We start from the raw sequence: 18928 nt of genomic DNA on the forward strand, positions 1-18928 counted from the left end.
CCCCCACGAAGCCCATATCCGAACTTGACCTTGGTATTGTCAATGGTAACTTGCCAACTAAAAAACATGAACATCCATTTAAAGATTCTCGAGTTATCTTGATGACAAGAAAAAACACAAAAAACAAAGGTCAACTGCAGTGACATAGAAACCCCCACGGGGCCCATCTTCGAACTTGACCTCGGCATTCTCAACGGTAACTTGCCCACTAAAAATAATGAACATACATTTAAGGATTCTCGAGATATCTTGATGACAAGGAAAAAACACCAAAAACCAAGGTCAACTTCAGTGACTTAGGAACCCCCCACGAAGCCCATTTTTAGCCTTGACAATGGCCACCCCTAAATCAACCTGCCTGCCAAAAATCGTGAACCTCGGACCTTGCCTTCAAGAGTTATCGTGCCTAATCTGCCAAACAGTGCAAACCCGATTTCATAACCTTCTCCGAAGGCATAGCCTTCAGTCGAAGGCAAAAAGAAGAAGTCAAACCCAGTAAAACTAGTGTCATGTCATGTTGTAGAATATAGTATAATGTTAGAAGTAGATGTAGTCCCACATACCACTGTATTTTCTTTCTATGTTGTTTGTAACTGCAATTAGCCCTCGGGCAAGTATTTGCAATAAACTTTCATTCTTGCTCCGTTTTCACAGCAACATGGGTGGGAGGAGGTTACATCAACGGAACAGCGGAAGTGATCTTTGACCCCAAGCAAGGACTGATCTGGTGCCAGGCCCCTTTCGGATACTCCACCAGCCTCCTTCTCGGTAAGCGGTTTGACGTTCCATAAATTTCTGTGATAAACCATCATCTATCTGATTCTTCTATTCATTAAACACCCCCTTTCTGTTGTCTTGCCTATGCCCTTTTTTGGCTACCAGTTTTTATGACCTCGATGGATCAAAGAAGTAAATTCAACTACGTAGTCTGAGACATTTAATAATCGCTGGTTTGTAAATAAAGGGCAGTATATTATCAACTACATGTAGACATCAGGAATGTCCACCAAGGACTGCACAAGTTTTAACCTGTAATAAGGATGTACATTACATCTGTTAGTAAGAATAGAATTTGTAAAAGTGTCACATACAGTTTTTACTTCAGGGCTGGAAGTATCGTATTGATTGGCGCTGACATATGCTAGGTTCTTATGTTTGGGTTTCAAAGCAGATATTAGGTTATACTTGCACGCTTGATTGACAGGGTTTTGATCCGGTATGGCCGTGGTTCAAGGGCGTGGTCGCTAGTAATGTATGAAACAAGATGGTGTATGCAAACGCATGTGAGTAAGTAGTAATGAATTCTATGATGTATTAGAGCAAGCTATATCTAATACCTGATCATGATTTCTCGACATCGTGATACGATATGAATATCTCATCCGTGAATAGTTTCATCAGGTTGGTAAGTCACTGAGACTCTTTTTACACAACCAAGTCGTTCATTCAGCCGAAGTTTCGGTGACCGTCTGTCATCTTCCTCAGGGCAATTCTGACTGGTTCACATTGCATTGCAGCACAGGTGTCGATGCTATAGATGCATTCCAAAAATGTACAATCAAAGTTTGATTCGATATGAATATGTCATATGAATATCTGGTCCAAACGAACAGGAGGGCTTTTCTTCGCGAAGAAGATGCGTTCTGAAGGGTACGTGACGATGCTGGACCCGTTCCAGCGGCGGTACGGAGAGAGGATGGGCGGGCTGCTCTTCATCCCGCTCTGCTGGCAGACGTCTGCTGGTGCGGCGCCATCCTGGCTGCTCTCGGTAAGCTCGATAACTTCTTGGGCCTTTGACCTCCAGTGAGTCTACCTGACCTGCCAATCGTCTTCCCACCCACGTGTTGTCAACCTACTCTACCCGGACGTACAGAAAAACAAGCCCACAGCTCGGCCACCCGAAACAATACTTCATCATGCACGCAGAAAGTGTGATTAACAGGTATAACTAGGTTTTCAGTCGACTTCTGAGAGCTACATACAACAATCTGACGTGTGCAATAACCATCGTTATCACCAGGCTTCGAATACTTTAAAAGTATTATACCGATCACATATCAGCCTACATTGACATCACCATATCTTCGCCATTGTTTTCATCTGTTCTCATGATTTATGTCTCCAGGCACGACCTTGACCGTGATCCTTGAGCTGGACGTGAACGTGTCCATCCTGATCTCCGCCGCCATTGCCGTGTCCTACACGCTCTTCGGGGGGCTCTTCTCTGTCATCTACACTGACGTCATCCAGCTCATATGCATATTCATAGGACTGGTATGTGACATCAAAAGGGTGTCTTGGAATAGTTTTAATATATTTTTATATCACAATCTCTATTTTTTTAAACTGATATTACACATGTCCGTTTTCGGACAAAAGCAGCTGCATTATGCTAGTATAGTGAGCCATTGACGAAAGCTAGTGGATGCTAACTGAAACGTTTGACGTTTCCAAAATCATATCCAGTTGCTTATCAGTGAGTAACTGCCATATCTTATCACCTGGATGCCCAACCTTCACCGACGTCCCCTATGTCTTGTTCCACAGTGGATTTCTGTCCCGTTTGCCATGACCAACCCTCTGGTGTCGAACATCGGGACCACCACGTGGAACCGGCTCCTGTACACCCCTGTTAACGACTCCTCCAACATCACAACCTTCAACGCGACCGAGACGAACGGCTGGGTCGGGGTCTGGGACATGAAGAGGACCGGATATTGGATCGACCACGCCCTGCTGCTGGTGAGTATAATCTTCGGGTAGATGTCTGGTGGCAAAAGTGTTAATCTCCAAGCAGATATCTGGTGGCAAAAGCATTACGCACGGTTTAGAACTGACCATCTAGAGAGAGTCCTCAGTCACCCAGAGGTTGAGTGGCAAATGGTAACCGTCTGGCAAATGGATGCTGCCTGACCAATTTGATACTGTCTTTTCAACCACCGAAAAATCTACTTAGAGATTAGGTGAGTGCAGGTTGAATTGGCGGTATGTGTTCTTACTAGCCTGACAACATCACACCTAGCATTGTCGGCGGATGGTTATTGGATAGTCTGCATAACGCAAACTCTGCCGTCCGCGGCTTTACTGGCCCTCACCGCAGAGGGCCGGCTATAAGTTGGGTGGCCGGCAACCGTAAAGCGATTTAATCAGGCTAGTTATTGGACCTTCTGCATCATCAAAACCGCACGACGAATGCAACTGCACCGTTAGTGTAATGGTGCCCAAGATTAATTCTTTTTTCCTTTGTTTGTACAAGGTATTTGGTGGGATTCCGTGGCAGGCCTACTTCCAACGCGTCCTCTCCTCCAAGTCCCCGGCGCGTGCGCAGATGTTGTCCATCGCAGCCGGCATCGGCTGTTTCCTGATGTCCATCCCGTCTGTACTGATCGGTGCCGTCGGTGCTTCTACAGGTGAGTATGATGATTTCCCACTTAGGAAGGTTCATCTTTGATCTGGCTGGAAGTTGTATCGTCTTTTCACGAAGTTTGTAAAAGAGGTCCAATGAATGACCATAAATCATACTTCGCCATAATTTTTGTACAGTGAACCCTGCATAACCCCAGGTGTTATTTGTCCTATAACGTCATTATATCCCCGGTAAGTCTGACACGCACGTTTGTAACTGGTTGCCTAAACAATAGTATGAGATATATGTCAGGTAAATCTGAAAATTGTTGCTATTACCAAATTTATCTGGCATTTATCGTCATTGGTAATGTCAACTTTCCGTGCATTGTTACAGCTTACAAAGTTGTTGTTGCCTTCTCTTATGACACTAACAGACTGGCCGGCGACGGAATACGGTAAGGACCCGTCCGTGGAGGGGGACAAACGTCTAGTCCTGCCGCTGGTGATACAGAACCTGACGCCGACCTGGGTGGCGTTTCTCGGGCTCGGCGCCGTCTCAGCAGCCGTCATGTCGTCCACGGACTCATCAGTACTCGCCTCCAGCTCCATGTTTGCCAAGAACGTCTACAAACCGCTCTTTAGGCAGAAGGTACAGACGGTTTTGTCATTGTTGGTTATTCAGATGATAGATGGACAGGCTACTAATTAGCTAAACGAAGATAAAAGTGGACAGATGTTTGTTTAGCCAGTCGACGGACTCATCAGTCCTGGCCTCCAGCTCCATGTTTGCTAAGAACGTCTACAAACCACTCCTTAGGCAAAAGGTATGATTTTGTCATCTTTGCTTCATTGTAATATCAGAAGAAAAAATTGAATTGTTGTTCGAAAGAAGATGTGAAGATGACAGGCCTAACAATGCATTATTACTCAAAGGATTAAATGACGAAAATTACTCCTTTATCTATGTTTCATGTACATGTCTGGCAGCAACATCGATTATTAACACAGGGCATATTGGGTCAAACCATGTCAATCAAGTGAAACCCTATCTCCGCCCACTCACTTCGGAACCCAAACATACAAACCGAGCAAAAGTTAGCGCCACCCAAAACTATACTATCAGTATTCCGTCCAGGATAGTCAATGGAGTTGAGGGGGAGTCCGATCTTGAATAACGTTTCTGGCAGTGGATTTAGGTATCAATTGTACATTTACAGGCGTCAGAGACAGAGATTGTGTGGGTGATGCGGGCTGCTATCTTCGCCGTGGCTGCCTTGGCGTCTGTTCTGGCCATCACGGTCAAGTCCGTCTATGGTAAGGAAAAGCCAACGTAGAGTGACGAGGATCCTATTCCATATTCTTATTTCTTTCATCAACCATTTAAACTCTAATGTCTACCCACTCAATATGAGCTAATGACACTGTTCGTTGTGTTTCGGTTGCAGAGTCTCTTTCATCCTCTTCGAAAGACTATTTTAGCTGTCGAGTCTCTTTCGAAGAGGACAAAAGAGACTAGACAGCTCAACATACCTGAATGCCAAGCTACAAAGATCATTGTCACCTAAACTTGAACTTTATCCTACATTGCAGGTCTGTTTGTGCTGTGCTCGGACCTGGTGTACGTGGTGGTGTTCCCGCAGCTGGTGTGTGTTGTGTACCTGAAGTTCACCAACACGTACGGCTCGCTGTGCGGGTACATCTTGGGGCTGGTGCTCCGGCTAGGGGGAGGGGAGGATCTCCTACATGTCCCAGCGCTCATCAAGTAAGTCTGCCTGAATCATTTCTAAAAGATAGGATGTTTTGCTCTGGGCACCAGAACGTAGGCATGCAAGTGTAGGCAGACCACGCACTACATCACCTGCTTGAGCTAGGATGCAGGCTGTACTCAAGATCTGGAAGACCTGTTATGGTGCTATTGAAGATAGGGAGGGCTGGAAACAAAGGGTTATGAACATCAGTCAAACTCTCATAACCAGAAGATGATGATGATATAGGACGTCAGGCGTCCAATGCATTGAGCTTTAAAACATGATGGAATTTGTGAAGTCCTGTATGTAGCCTTAACAGTGCAAGAGAGATACTAGCATCCCTTCTACTGGTCTTGATTACCAGTAGCTTGATTACCAGTCCACTGACCCCTATAAACAAGGTACGATCGGGAACATCTTACTCCTGTTGTGCTAATATATATAAAATGGACCAATTATTGTCAGACTGAGCATTGGCCGTTACCATGGCAGTGAGGACTGGTTTCCATAGAGACAGAGAGTCTCCTGTTGGACTAATTTTGGGGGAGGAGGCCCAATAAGCCAATTGCATTGACGTCACTAAAACACCAATTGTGAGCACTTTGTGATGCAAACTAGTCTGACTAGTCTTATTCCCTCCCAAGGTACCCATATTACGACGAGACTACGGGAAAACAACTCTTCCCCTTCCGAACCCTGGACATGATCTGCAGTTTCCTCGCCATTATCCTCGTCTCACACTTAACCAGGCTGCTCTTCGAGAAGAAGAAAATCCCGCTGAAGTACGACATTGCAGGCTGCTTCAGCGACAAGCCAGCGCCTACCAGTGAATCAAATAACGCTCAAGAACTGGAGACCATGAAATAACCACGACCTTAGACCTGAAGATGATTCTCTTAAATTGGCCTTTTTGATTCTGAAATGAATGAACCAGTCTACTACTGCTACTATTCCTGCTACTGCTACTACTGCTACTACAACTACAACTACAACTACTGCTGCTGCTACTACTACTACTGCTGCTACTACTACTACTACTACTACTATTTCTACTTCCACATCTACATCTACAGCTACTACTACTACAACCACCCCTGGTGATATCTTCTGGCGTGCTTAGACTACCTTTTTCGCCTTTAATATAATCACTATCTAACATATCTTCGCCATGTCATCGAATTTGCAGACTGTTTTTCTGTATATACAGCACTGGTAAAACAACTTCAAGCTCTTTACGTTTTTTTTTTTTTATTGTATAGCATTTTTAACAGAAATTCCTTTTTGGTTTTTATTATATATTTATATATTATTGACGTTCACCTTTGTGATTACTTCCTAACATAGCTTCGCCATATTGAATTTGCAGTGTTTTTCTGTGTACAGCATTCTCGAAACAACTTCTTCGCGTTGTCAATGGTTTCTTATTACATAGGAATTTCTACTTAAAATAAAAACAAAATAAAATTCAAAGAATGTGGGATATTTTGCTTGTAGTTATTGTCCCGAGTCTACTACTCTGTTCGGACGCACAGACACACAAGCTGAGCCACCCAACACAATACTCCCGTACGCGGAAGTAACCGCTAGAACGGGTGGCATGTCAAGTGTCTAACATTGCTGACAACGCGAGACAACTTCGGGTGAACATACAGTATGTTGAGGTTTAAGCAGAGGACTAAATAGTGCTAATATGAACGTCTACGTACTCGTAATAACGTCTACATAAAAACGTCTACAATCTCTCTCTCTCTCTCTCTCTCTCTCTCTCTCTCTCTCTCTCTCTCTATATATATATATATATATATATATATATGTATGTATGTATTACAAAGTGACAACATGTACAGTGCGTAAATTGGCTCTTAAAGATATGGAAATATGTATTGTAACAGAACTACATGCAAGGCCATGACTACATGCAAGGCCATGACTACATGCAAGGGCCAAGGCAATACCTTTACAGTAGATTATCTCCTTAAGGGCAACTTGAATCAACTCACTCCGTGAGCTCACCTGGTTACGCGTGACAGGTAGTCCGGCCAAGAAGAACCAACGTGACGTCACGTAAAGCAACCAATGAAAAGAGAGGGTACACAAGGAGGTGCGGTACAACTCTGAAGACTAGAACAACCGTCTTCTGTATCTGTATCTGCATAGCAGTGCACCACACCAGCCTCTGTATCTATATAGCCGGTATACTATTAACCGTCCTTCATCGCTTCGTAGGCACGCGGCGCGGCGGCTGCTGGCTTCTCCAAACCTCTCATCGAGTGTACGTAGATTGTACACAAAGCAAAATGGCTGTAAACATCGCAGGGATTGTAGCGATCGTGATTTTCTACCTGGTGATTTTGGCGATCGGACTGTGGGCTGCGCGTCGGGGGAAGGCGAAGCAGGCAGAGGGTGACCCGGAGAGCGAGCGTGTCATGCTGGCCGGGCGAGACATCGGGGTCTTCGTCGGGGTAATGACTATGACCGGTAGGTACTAATATTACAGGTTCCCTTCCTTCTGAAGTAGAGTGGAAATGTAATGTTAGACAGAGAGAACTGGCGAGTTGTATGTGCTGGCATAGAGCCCGGCTGAGTCCATAGAGTGGACCCATTCCTCAAGTTATACCGACATCTATCACACCACCACATTCGTCCTTCGTCCGTAAGACCAAGGACCCTGTAAAACGTTCTTGTAAAACATCTGGAGCCGCACAGTTCCTGTTTACAACTTTTATTCAGCCCCTGTCACACCGGTTTCGCCATGTGTGGTTATTCAAGCGTTATCCACTGGAAAGGTATAAAAGAGAAATTTTCTAACTTGTGTCATTAAGCCTTTGTACATTTGAATAACCCCACAGGGAGAAACCAGTCGTGTGACAGGCTGAATAGAAGTTCTAAACGTGAACTATGCGGGTCCAGATTTTTTACCGAGGGAAGACTGCAGTGTGATAGATATCGGCTAGCTTGAGGAATAAATAGGTAGGGACGCTTTTGAGGAAATAAAAATGATGATTTAACACTTTTTCGTTAGCAAGACAAGACTACTTCGTGCATCATTCAGAGGATGTAGTGAAATAACTCCCACCCTTCACAGTGACAGATCTCTAACGTATCTGCTCACAGACAGCCAGGTGTGCCCTAGCAGTACAATGACACATCTATCGCCCTGTCAACGGTGTCTTTGTTCCGTGTCCTCGGCTGACCTTAGACCGAACACGCGTGATGTTTACATACAACACCGATGACCTCTGTGTTAGCCTCCCGGATTACCGAGATAACCACTTGACAGAAAATCGCAAACTGCTGTTGACACAAACATAGTTCTAAGAGACAGGTGTCAATACAGTTTATCATGGTCAATTTAAAAGTCACGTAATTATAAAAGGTGTATGTTTTTATAAAAGCAGCACCCAAAACTGAATGTCTTGTGATGTATTGGCGGCAAGGTGATCTTGTGGTTTAAGCTCAAATTGACTCAGAATCTAGAGTCCAGAATCTGAAGGTTCTTGGTTCGAATCCCTTCTGTGCTGGAACGGTATTTCACTGTCTCCTTTGCGAATTCCAGACACGCACCAAAATACGGGTATTTAAGTCCTCTTGACATGTGTTATGGTGCTTACATAATTCGTGTCCAAAGGGCACTCGCTGTTAATACTTTTGACATTTCTTTAACCAACGTAGTTTACATTTGCGTATTGCTCTGTTTGCATTTTTACGTACACAGCAACGTGGGTGGGAGGAGGCTACATCAACGGAACAGCGGAAGTGATCTTTGACCCCCTGCAAGGGTTCATCTGGTGCCAGGCGCCTTTCGGTTACTCCATCGGCCTCGTTCTGGGCAAGTAGGAATCTAATAATGAGAAAGTTTTCCGTCTGAAAAACTGTCTCAACGCAATTTTGGATCGAATCTCTCTGTCTTCATCAGCTATATCAGGTACAAGAGCTGCAGGCACGTGGTTTATGTCGCAGGTGTGACGTTAGCACTGGGTCAAAGTTCGCCGAAAGTCGGTACCGCCCCCCGTCACACGTGCGAAAAAAAATCACGTGTCTACAGTAATCGCATAGCTGGTGAAGACTGATGGATTCGGCCAAAAAGTCAATGATTTTAGAGAACAGTTTCTTCCAAATCTGATCATAATTGTTTCTGTCCTGTCTCTACTACGTACTATTGCAACGGCGTGGTCTTTCGAACAGGAGGACTTTTCTTCGCGAAGAAGATGCGCTCTGAAGGGTACGTGACGATGCTGGACCCGTTCCAGCGGCGGTACGGAGAGAGGATGGGCGGGCTGCTCTTCATCCCCGCTCTGCTGGCAGACGTCTGCTGGTGCGGCGCCATCCTGGCCGCTCTCGGTAAGCTCACAGTTTGATACTCAACCTAGTGAGTGAGTGATACTCTCTGAGCAGATCGATGTTGGTGGGGACGATTGTGATCGCTCCAATATGTACCTTTTTTGTCGATTTTGTGGGGTCGCAACGGAAAAAGGGGCATATTGGAAAGGGCACACTCAACTTATATTAATGCCGCCACCAACACAGGGGACAATACAATACTCATTTTCACCTGAGCGAAGTGAGGAAGTCGTGTGAAGTGCCTTTCCCAAGGGCACAAAATCGGTGGCATCGGGCGGGATTCGAACCCGGGACCTCTTGGGTCTGAGCCGAACACTCTACCCACATAATGTACTGTATGTTCTCCTAACCAGGTGCGACCCTGAGCGTGGTGCTGGGGCTAAACTTCACCCTGTCAGTCATCATCTCTACACCCTGCTGTTTCTCAGTAGGCAAAGCTATCCTACTTGCATGTACTTGAACGTATTTATTTACACAGTGACACGTGTGCCTTTTTCGTACGTCATTGTGCCCATGCAGGTGCGACCCTGAGCGTGGTGCTGGGGCTAAACTTCACCCTGTCCGTCATCATCTCCACCGCCATCGCCGTGTTCTACACCCTGCTGGGCGGGCTGTACTCGGTCGTCTACACGGACGTCATACAACTGTTCTGCATATTCATCGGGCTCGTATGTTTCAAGTTTCAAGTTTATTTATTTTCAAGTTTATTTATTTTACCAGGGCATACCTCAGATCCGTTGATCTGATTTTCAGGTATCCCTGGGCACACATTAAAAATTACATTTACACAAGTTGAACACAACAATATACAAATAATATTACAAACATTTACATGTACAAAACAGTCACAGTATAGGCACATTTCATCTGCAGTCATCTACAGTCCGTTTTTAAAATATGAAGTTGCTGTCAGTTGCCGCTGATCAGCAGCAAGACAGTTCCACAGTACAGGCCCTTGGTAATGCAGGCTGCCCTTGAAGGTTTCCACATGTGAGTTTTATTCTCCTGAAAGTATAGCGCGTTTGCATTCTTACTTCTTCTAACATGTTCCACAGGTAGGCCTTAGGGTCTGTCAGTCCATAGCATTGCCTCGGTCTTGTAACACCCCCTCCTCCTCGAGTCTGTCTAGTGTGCCCAATCTGTATTTGGTCAATATTTCTTGTATGTGGCCTTACACCCTTTTCCTCTGTCCCAGCAAGTAAGATATTGCCTATAGCCTCCTTGTGGCTAGTTGAGATTTCTGCTGAGTAAAGTGTAACGTCTTCAGTCATCCAGAAGATGGAAACATTGATCTTGTGAAACGACAAGAGATACTAACTAAGACACCCACCGTTACATTGGTACGTCTTTTACAAAGAACTTTTGTCACATTGCAGTGGATCTCCATCCCCTTCGCCCTGACGAACCCTTTGGTGTCGGAAATCGGGAGCACCACCGAGACCCGGCTCCTGTACACGCCTGTGAACGCCTCCGTGTACAACAGAACCTTCAACCAGACAGAGACGGCGGGCTGGTACGGGACGTGGGACACCACCTACACCGGCGTCTGGATAGACTACGCACTGCTATTGGTGAGTTTGTGAAGCTATTCCTAGACACAGCCAATGACAACCCTTGACACAGACGGCGGGCTGGTACGGGACGTGGGACACCACCTACACCGGCGTCTGGATAGACTACGCACTGCTATTGGTGATTACTGTTTGTTTTTTGTTTCGTTCCGGTACGGAAGTATTGTTATGAGTGGGTTGTCTGTGGATCTGTGTGTATGTTTGTCCGGACAGTGTAGGTTGACAGCACGTGGGTGGTAGATAGAAGGTTGACGGCAGAACGACAGGTGGTCAAAAGTACAAAGGAACTAGGGTGCCCTTGAGACTATGTAGACAGTACGTGGATGAGGGAAGACTGACAAGCAAAATGACAAGAGGTTGAAAGGTCAGACACAGGAAATGGGCGAACTTGAGGTCACGAAAACCTAAATTATTCCCGGAAATCTGAATCTCATTTTTTTTTTAAATTTCTCTTTGTTCCTTACGCTTGTATTCTAGATGTGCGGCGGGATTCCATGGCAGTGCTACTTCCAGCGTGTCCTGTCCTCCAAGTCGCCTGCGTATGCGCGGTGGTTGTCCGTGACAGCCGGGCTGGGTTGCGTCATCATGTCCGTCCCGTCTATACTGATCGGGGCTATCGGAGCCTCCACAGGTATGGCGATGTCTCGCTCTGGTGTTTCTGATTATGTTTGTGAAATACATTGTTTTAACTCTGTATCTTCTTTCTCTTTTTTTCTCTCAACCAAATGAGGTTAATTTATAATTATTATTTTTGACCCCTTGACTGTCCTCCCAACTCGACCCCCACGAAAAACGGCCGTCATGGCTGAATGGGGCGATATATATTGTACATACGATATAAAATCAAGTATAAATAAAGGCACAAACAAACAAACAAACAAATGGCCTGGACCAGACGGCTGTCACCATGGTAACTGGCAATTCATTTTATGTTTATCTTTTCTTCATCGTGACGACAACAAGAAATCTGAGATTTCTGGCTTCCGGGAAGTACACAATCCTCGGCTCCCTGAATTCCCCCATATACCAACCCCCTTATTCCTGCTGGAACTTGGTCAGATTCTGAGACGATCATGTCTACCCCAATTCCTGTGTCTGACCTTTATGACCTGTCATTCTGCCTGCCAATCTTCCCCACCCATGTGCTGTCGACCTACTGTAAGGTTCGTCCTATTTCATGGCCCTTTGACCTGTCGTTCTGCCTATCAATCTTCCCCACCCATGTGCTGTCAATCTATATACATATACTAGTAAATTGTAGCTACTTTGTAGGAACAGAGATACAAACCCACAGCTCAGCCACCAAAAAAACAACACTAGCACTTATGGGTGTATCCGGGAGTGAAAAAATGAGGCACCTTGATACGAGTACATGTATATGACATTTCTTTCACTTTTCCAGACTGGCCTAAAACAGAGTATGGCAAAGACCCAGCGGTGGAGGGACAAGCTAGCCTGATCCTGCCGCTGGTCCTGCAGTACCTGACTCCGACGTGGGTGTCGTTCTTCGGACTTGGCGCCGTGTCCGCAGCCGTCATGTCCTCGGCTGACTCCGCTGTCCTGGCGTCCGCCTCGCTCTTCGCACGGAACGTCTACAAGCTCCTCTTCAGACAAAAGGTAAAGGCAGTAACTTTGATGCTTTCAAAGTAATTTTCATATTGATCCATCAACTACTATAATGGCCAATAAAGGAATCAGTATATAGAAAATCCGTGTTCCTAGATACAGATACGAGAACTATCATAGAGTGGAACTCGTTGCCACCAAGTATAGCTGGGGCATCATCACTACATTGCTTTAAACAACTCCTGCAGTTATAATTAGATGTGCAAGGATTGGGTGTAACAGGTCCTTCGGTAAAATATAGCTAGCTGCCGCCGCGCCGCGTGCCTGCGAAACTGGTGTGTTACGCCGAAGGGCTGTTATACCGGCTATACAGATACAGAAGCTTGTGTGTTACGCCGAAGGGCTGTTATACCGGCTATACAGATACAGAAGCTGGTGTGTTACGCCAAACGGCTGTTATACCGGCTATACAGATACAGCTAGATGTATATCGTACTTATTCCTTTTACATCACAGGCGTCGGAGACAGAGATAGTGTGGGTGATGCGCGCCGCCACCATTGTCGTGGGAACCATGGCAACGGCTCTGGCGCTGACCGTCCAATCCATATATGGTAAGAGATCGAAAAACCGCTCCGCCCCTATGGCGTTGCCAAGTACAACAATTCGGCACTCTTGTATGGCTGGCAAAGCTGATGTCAACAACCTCTTCTTTTGTAGCAGATTTACTGGCCACCTATTCCTAAAGTCAGGCCTGAATAAAGTGACATTTACATAAATTTTGGCGACGTCCACGTGGCGATCCTAATAGTAGTGTATGGACCAAATTTGCAAAAATTCTAGGAAATTGTACTTTCTACACGCTTGCGACGTGAACATCTACATCTGTTTTACACGGTAGCATCGTTATGGCAGTACCAAGATGGGGAGAGTACAGGATAGTACAGGGTGGTGGAAGGCTGTTCAGTACCAAGATGGGGAGGGTACAGGGTAGTACAGGGTGGTGGAAGGCTGTTCAGTACCAAGATGGGGAGAGTACAGGATAGTACAGGGTGGGGGAAGACTGTTCAGTACCAAGATGGGGAGAGTACAGGATAGTACAGTACCAAGGTGAGGGGGTGCAAGATAAAACAAGGTCATTATATAGCAGAATTCTGAATTTACTGAAACGTACTGAATTTTTCACATGCCAATGCACAACTATGTATACTGATGTCAAACGTCAAAAATAAACAATTGTCGTCGCCATGGCAATATTTTTAGTGCCTTCCTTTTTTTTCTTTATCCCAGGCCTATTTTTACTATGCGGGGACCTAGTGTTCGTCATCCTGTTCCCCCAGCTGGTCTGCGTGATTCATCTAGAATTCACCAACACGTACGGCTCGCTGTGTGGCTACATCGTGGGGATGGTGCTCAGGATATGCGGAGGGGAGAGTCTGCTATCCATCGATCCTGTCATCAAGTACGTAAGGGCCCGGCCACGCACACACGTCGTGCGATCTTCGCAGGATCGCAAGCCGAATGCATTCTTAGGATAATCATGCCTAACGTATTGAGATTCTATGATACCTAAAACATAAAGCTCGTAGGGATCCAAACAGAAGTCTGTGGCGTCCCCCGTCTCTATCAAGGAAGCGTTGTTCAGATCCTGGATTTTCAAGGGGGCATTATGTAACATTTCTTTCGTTAGGTGTCATACTTTGGCCTCCTCTTCCTAAATGGCACTCATTTACAATGGAGTAGGGTTGATTCAACTTTGCAAAGTAAAATGACCAGATAGAGAATTGACTTTTTTGCCACGTTGCACCGTCCTAATATTACATACAGAAATGACCAGAAAATTGACTTTTATTTTGTATCGTTCTATAAATTGTTACATAATGCAGTTTTAACCCCTCAATGCCTTTGTTTCTACAAGGTACCCGTATTATGACGAGAGAGAAGGGCTACAGCTCTTCCCCTTCCGTGCCTTCGCCATGCTGTGCAGCTTCCTCACGATCGTCGCCGTCTCACTCGTGCTCAAACTGCTCTTCGAAGGGGAGAAAATCCCGATGAAGTACGACGTCGCCGACTGCTTCCGAAGCGAGGCCGAGCAGCAACGACGGCGACCCGATCTCTCCCGAGACACGGAGGTCGTACTTCTGCCACTCGGCGACCAATCAGAGGCGGTGTTAGTTAGGGCAGATGAGCCAAATATGAGGAGTAACAATACTCCTAAAGAGCATCCACCACTTCTCAGTGAAGAATGCCTGTAGTCAAATACGTTTTATCCTGATTACATTGCGCTTCTAGCAGCTCTTTCATCAATATTTACGGATTTGTAAAGGAAGCGTAAAGATGTGAAATATGTTTACGTCGTGTATTTAAGCACACTGAAAGGTGACGGAAAGGCGGAATTTGCCTTTCAGTAGTCTTTAAGAAGTCGTAAAGTCTACTGAAATATTTTCTCAACTTTAATACTTCTTTACATATTGCGGAAAGTTTGCTTAAATGTCTGTTTTCGTGCTGTGCTTCTTAGGCCATATAAGCTTGATGACAAACACCTCTATGTAAGGAGAATTGGAAACATCCCGTTGATTTATGAAAATGCGCCTACATGGACCGATTGTTGTAAGGTTGCCTGTTTCCATGCATAGGCTGCAATGACTGGTCTACGAAAGTTAAAGTATCTTGACTATATGGGAATCTAAAATATTTTCAACTTACCACAATAACGGGATCTATATAAGAATATGGGTAATTAATAACGAGAGACATCATTGCATCTTAGTGAAAACACTAACAGTTATACGTGAAGTGAAAATTAAATTTCACGTTAAAAAAAAAATGTTAAAGATCAATATAATCAAATCAAATCAAGTGATGACCATCAGCTTAAGATAATAATAAATGTTTAACAAGAAATCGATGCTTTCAGACCTCCTTCTAGTATATGTATAGTCATTTTTTGCTTCATTTGTTTATTTCGTCTGAGGGCTTCCATAACTAAAGACAACAAAGAGCAACATGAACGAGCAGGAATGTCATTGAAAGGCACCACACGACTTCCGTCAGCAGATCCAACAGCCCAGGGCCCAGCTACCATTAATTTGACTGACTGCGTTAGGATAGATTATGTATTTTTTTCTACACCCTCCAATCAGAGTTATCAACCAAGATTTGAGGTGTTCAAAAACTCGTATTTCCCAAGAACTATCGTAGACTGGAACCCGTTGCCACCGCGCACAGTTGGGGCATCATCACTAGAAAGCAACTCCTGCAATTAAATGTGCAAAGATTGAGTGTAACAAGTCGTTCGGTGTGATAAAGCTTGCTGCCGACACGCCGCGTGCCTGCGAAGCTGGTGTGTTACGCCGAAGGGCGGTTATACATGTACCGGCTATACAGATAAGCAGCTGTTCAGCTTCAAAGTTCCTGGTGGGCGTGAAATCCTGGCTGTTTGCCATTTTGCTGACGCAGACACATCCTGTGGATTTTTCAGAAGTGCAAGTCTTCACAACTCTTTTGTTTCCTTATTGTGTGCACATTTTCTACAACAGGCATATCGTGGGATTCTGCACAATGATTTTGGTATATCTGCTTGTGGTGGTGGTTGCCACTGCACGGTGCCAGGTAGAGGGGTCAGAACATGTACACAACGGCGGCGGTTCGGAAGAGAAATGTGTCTGCAATCCAGTGGTGAATGTGGGCAGCCCAGCTTGCCACTCCGAGGAGGTATGTCAGCCATCTTTGCCTGTGTGTCCTGTGTCTTGGAGTGAATTGATAAACATGTTTATCATTTCCATTATTTCACACATTAAATTACAACGTCATTATTCAATTGTGTGGTCGCGTGGCCTAGCGGCAGCGTGTTGGCTCAGAACCCAGAGGCTCTGAGTTCTAACCCTGCCCATGCCACCAATCTTGTATAAAATAATCGGCATAAAATAAGTTGAAAAAACTTGAGTTTGTCGCCATCACGTCTTGTGATTGATGTTGGAATAGAAAAAAAATCATATTGCAGTACTAGGGTCATCCATCACGTGTTTCCAAGTACTCAATCCGTGTTTTTAAATAAATGTACGGTTCTTAGTGGCAAATGTGTAGATCTGGGCATATCGGCGACACCAAATCCGTCTGTGTCCTCTTCAGTGTTTTGGCACAGTATCAACGATTAGCCGAAAGGTCTGGTGGGTGTCACTTCACGGTACAGAAAAGAACGTGGTGTGAAGTGCCTTTTCCATGTCGGTTACCTACAAATTTCCTTCATGCGAACTCAAGATCTAGACAGCCCAGACTTGTGTTGACGTAGATGCTTATGATGAGAACACAAGCTATCAACAATGAGATGCATGCGCAGTACGATTCATTATGTTTAGGTTAAGACCCCTTCAGAGACGTAAACAAATACGTCTGGATAAGTATAAAGCAAGGTCTGACGCAAATTGTTTACTTCTCTAGGATCTTCACTTTGACACTGGGTATGCGACCTCCTTATTCATGCCAAATTTCTGACAATTACAGCAGGTTGCAGACGTTCAAACTGTGCTGATAGCTCAACAGGCACAGATCACACGACTTCAAAACGACTCCCAAAGTGCTGAGGTAAGGTCTCCTTAATGATTATTGTTGCAAATGAACATACAAAAAAGGGGGATATATCTAGCTCTAGCTATGACTGGCCCATTGAAAGCTGCCCAATAGTTGTAACATATAATACATGCATATAACATAAAGTCAAACATTTAGGACTTTATTTAATTACAGAAAGCATTCCCAGATGAAATCCTTTGCTTTCTGAATATTCCCACATGTCGAATGCTGCCAAAGCCACTTCCTGAGTCTGACCTTCTGTCATTCTACCAATCAATCCAGCACCCACATGCTGCCAACTTACCGTCTAGAGAAGCAAACCTCAGCCACCCAGCAATACTACTGTACCCAGAAGTAAATATTATGTGTTTATCTGTTATTCGGACTGTGTTTCCGAGCTATGGGACTGACTGAATGAAAGAATGAATGAATGGACTGCTTTTTTTTCAGATTCACCTGTTGAACCTATTAGCTGAACAGAAGAAGATCACAGACAGTCTGAAGAACCGAGTTGCTCAGCTTGAGGAGAGGATCAGGACCACTGGTATCGTTTCTGTACTTCGTCGCATTTCTTGTGTGTTGCTCTGCTTCAAGTATAAAACTTTCAATTTCATATAACTACATTTTTCTACAGTGAACAAAGAGCAAAGGCAGGGATAGTTTCAAGGTATTAAACAAAGAGTTTTTCTGATGGACACAACCATTTATTTCTGGCAAAATTGAACCGTCTGACTCGACGAAATTTTTGACTAAGTCGGTTACTGGCCTAATCGCTAAGGACAGTGACTTAACGAACAATGGGTCGAAGGTTGTTAGAAGTCGATATCAATCAACCCGAATATCCCATCACTGACGTCACATGTTTTGTGAGATTGGGTCAGATAGCTGAAGACTGATTCAGTAAAAAAATTCTGACGAGTCCATATTTTGAGTTGAAGGATAGTTCAATTGTTTTATGGTGCTTTTTACCGACTGATATGAACTAAATAATGCTACAACTTATATTTAGTATTCTTATCGCAACAGACGGTGCCGTAACTTGTCCAGCACGTTACTGGCTGTTCAACGGGAACTGTTACCGCTTCTCCATCGACCAGAAACCGTACAACGAGTCACAAGCGATCTGTCACGAAGAAGGTGGCCATCTAGCAACAGCGAAGAACAACGAGACCCACAACTTCCTGGCCAATCACGTGAGAAATACAACTAAACAAAACACCTGGATTGGACTGAGTGACCTGGAGAATGAAGGGCTCTGGGTTTGGGACGACGGCACTTTGTTGGTTGGTGAAGGAATCTGGGGAACAAACGAGCCAAACGGTGGCACAAGGGAAAACTGTGCTCACATCTACCCATCTAAGGACTACCGGTGGAACGACAGTACATGCCCCAGCTCTTACTACTACATCTGTGAAATCCGTGGCTAGACCATAGCTACTATAGTACTTCATGTACCTGTAGACAACTGAAGACAACAGTGTTTTGACATTTTTCTCTTAAGCACTATCCATAGATTCACAAGATGAGAAAATAAGGTTTATAATGGCCCCCTGCCTTTATGCACAATGGCATGGCACTTGGCACAACAATATTTATTATGCATGTATGACACAGTTAACACATATATTGGCATTTAATCTAGTCAAGTATCATATGTAAAACGTTCTGGAGTCTTGCTAAATTAGCCTAATATTGATAAGGCTTGTGTTGCCTGCATTGACTGTCGTTTGAAAATAGAGCTCACTGGTCTATAGGGTATATGCCTGGCAAGATTGTTCAGGTA

The 18928-nt window shown here is 44.7% G+C and overlaps 3 protein-coding genes across 3 annotated transcripts; all 3 read left to right on the top strand.

Moving 5' to 3' along the window:
• The first annotated feature begins 653 nt into the window (after positions 1-653).
• LOC109481183 (high affinity choline transporter 1-like) lies at positions 654-6113 on the top strand. The gene is given in 10 exon segments (XM_019783691.1): positions 654-768; positions 1614-1712; positions 1715-1768; positions 2126-2274; positions 2548-2742; positions 3257-3410; positions 3783-3997; positions 4566-4662; positions 4939-5110; positions 5741-6113. Coding segments are annotated over 9 exon segments (1335 nt in total). The 5' UTR covers positions 654-768; positions 1614-1636; the 3' UTR covers positions 5964-6113.
• Positions 6114-7263: 1150 nt separating this feature from the next.
• On the top strand, positions 7264-14989 carry LOC109481629 (high affinity choline transporter 1-like). The gene is made up of 10 exons (XM_019784212.1): positions 7264-7574; positions 8812-8925; positions 9282-9437; positions 9957-10105; positions 10814-11008; positions 11486-11639; positions 12411-12625; positions 13091-13187; positions 13864-14035; positions 14492-14989. The coding sequence occupies exons 1-10, from the start codon at positions 7394-7396 to the stop codon at positions 14826-14828; spliced, it is 1770 nt and encodes a 589-aa protein (XP_019639771.1). The 5' UTR covers positions 7264-7393; the 3' UTR covers positions 14829-14989.
• Positions 14990-17067: 2078 nt separating this feature from the next.
• LOC109480861 (perlucin-like protein) lies at positions 17068-18735 on the top strand (the record flags this gene model as incomplete). Its single annotated transcript, XM_019783194.1, has 3 exons — positions 17068-17157; positions 17596-17689; positions 18172-18735. Coding segments are annotated over 3 exons (585 nt in total), but the record flags the coding sequence as incomplete, so codon positions are not given.
• Between the last annotated feature and the right edge of the window lie 193 nt (positions 18736-18928).

Source organism: Branchiostoma belcheri, unplaced genomic scaffold (genome assembly GCF_001625305.1).
Source record: "Branchiostoma belcheri isolate BF01 breed outbred unplaced genomic scaffold, Haploidv18h27 scaffold109, whole genome shotgun sequence".
Taxonomy (NCBI): domain Eukaryota; kingdom Metazoa; phylum Chordata; class Leptocardii; order Amphioxiformes; family Branchiostomatidae; genus Branchiostoma; species Branchiostoma belcheri.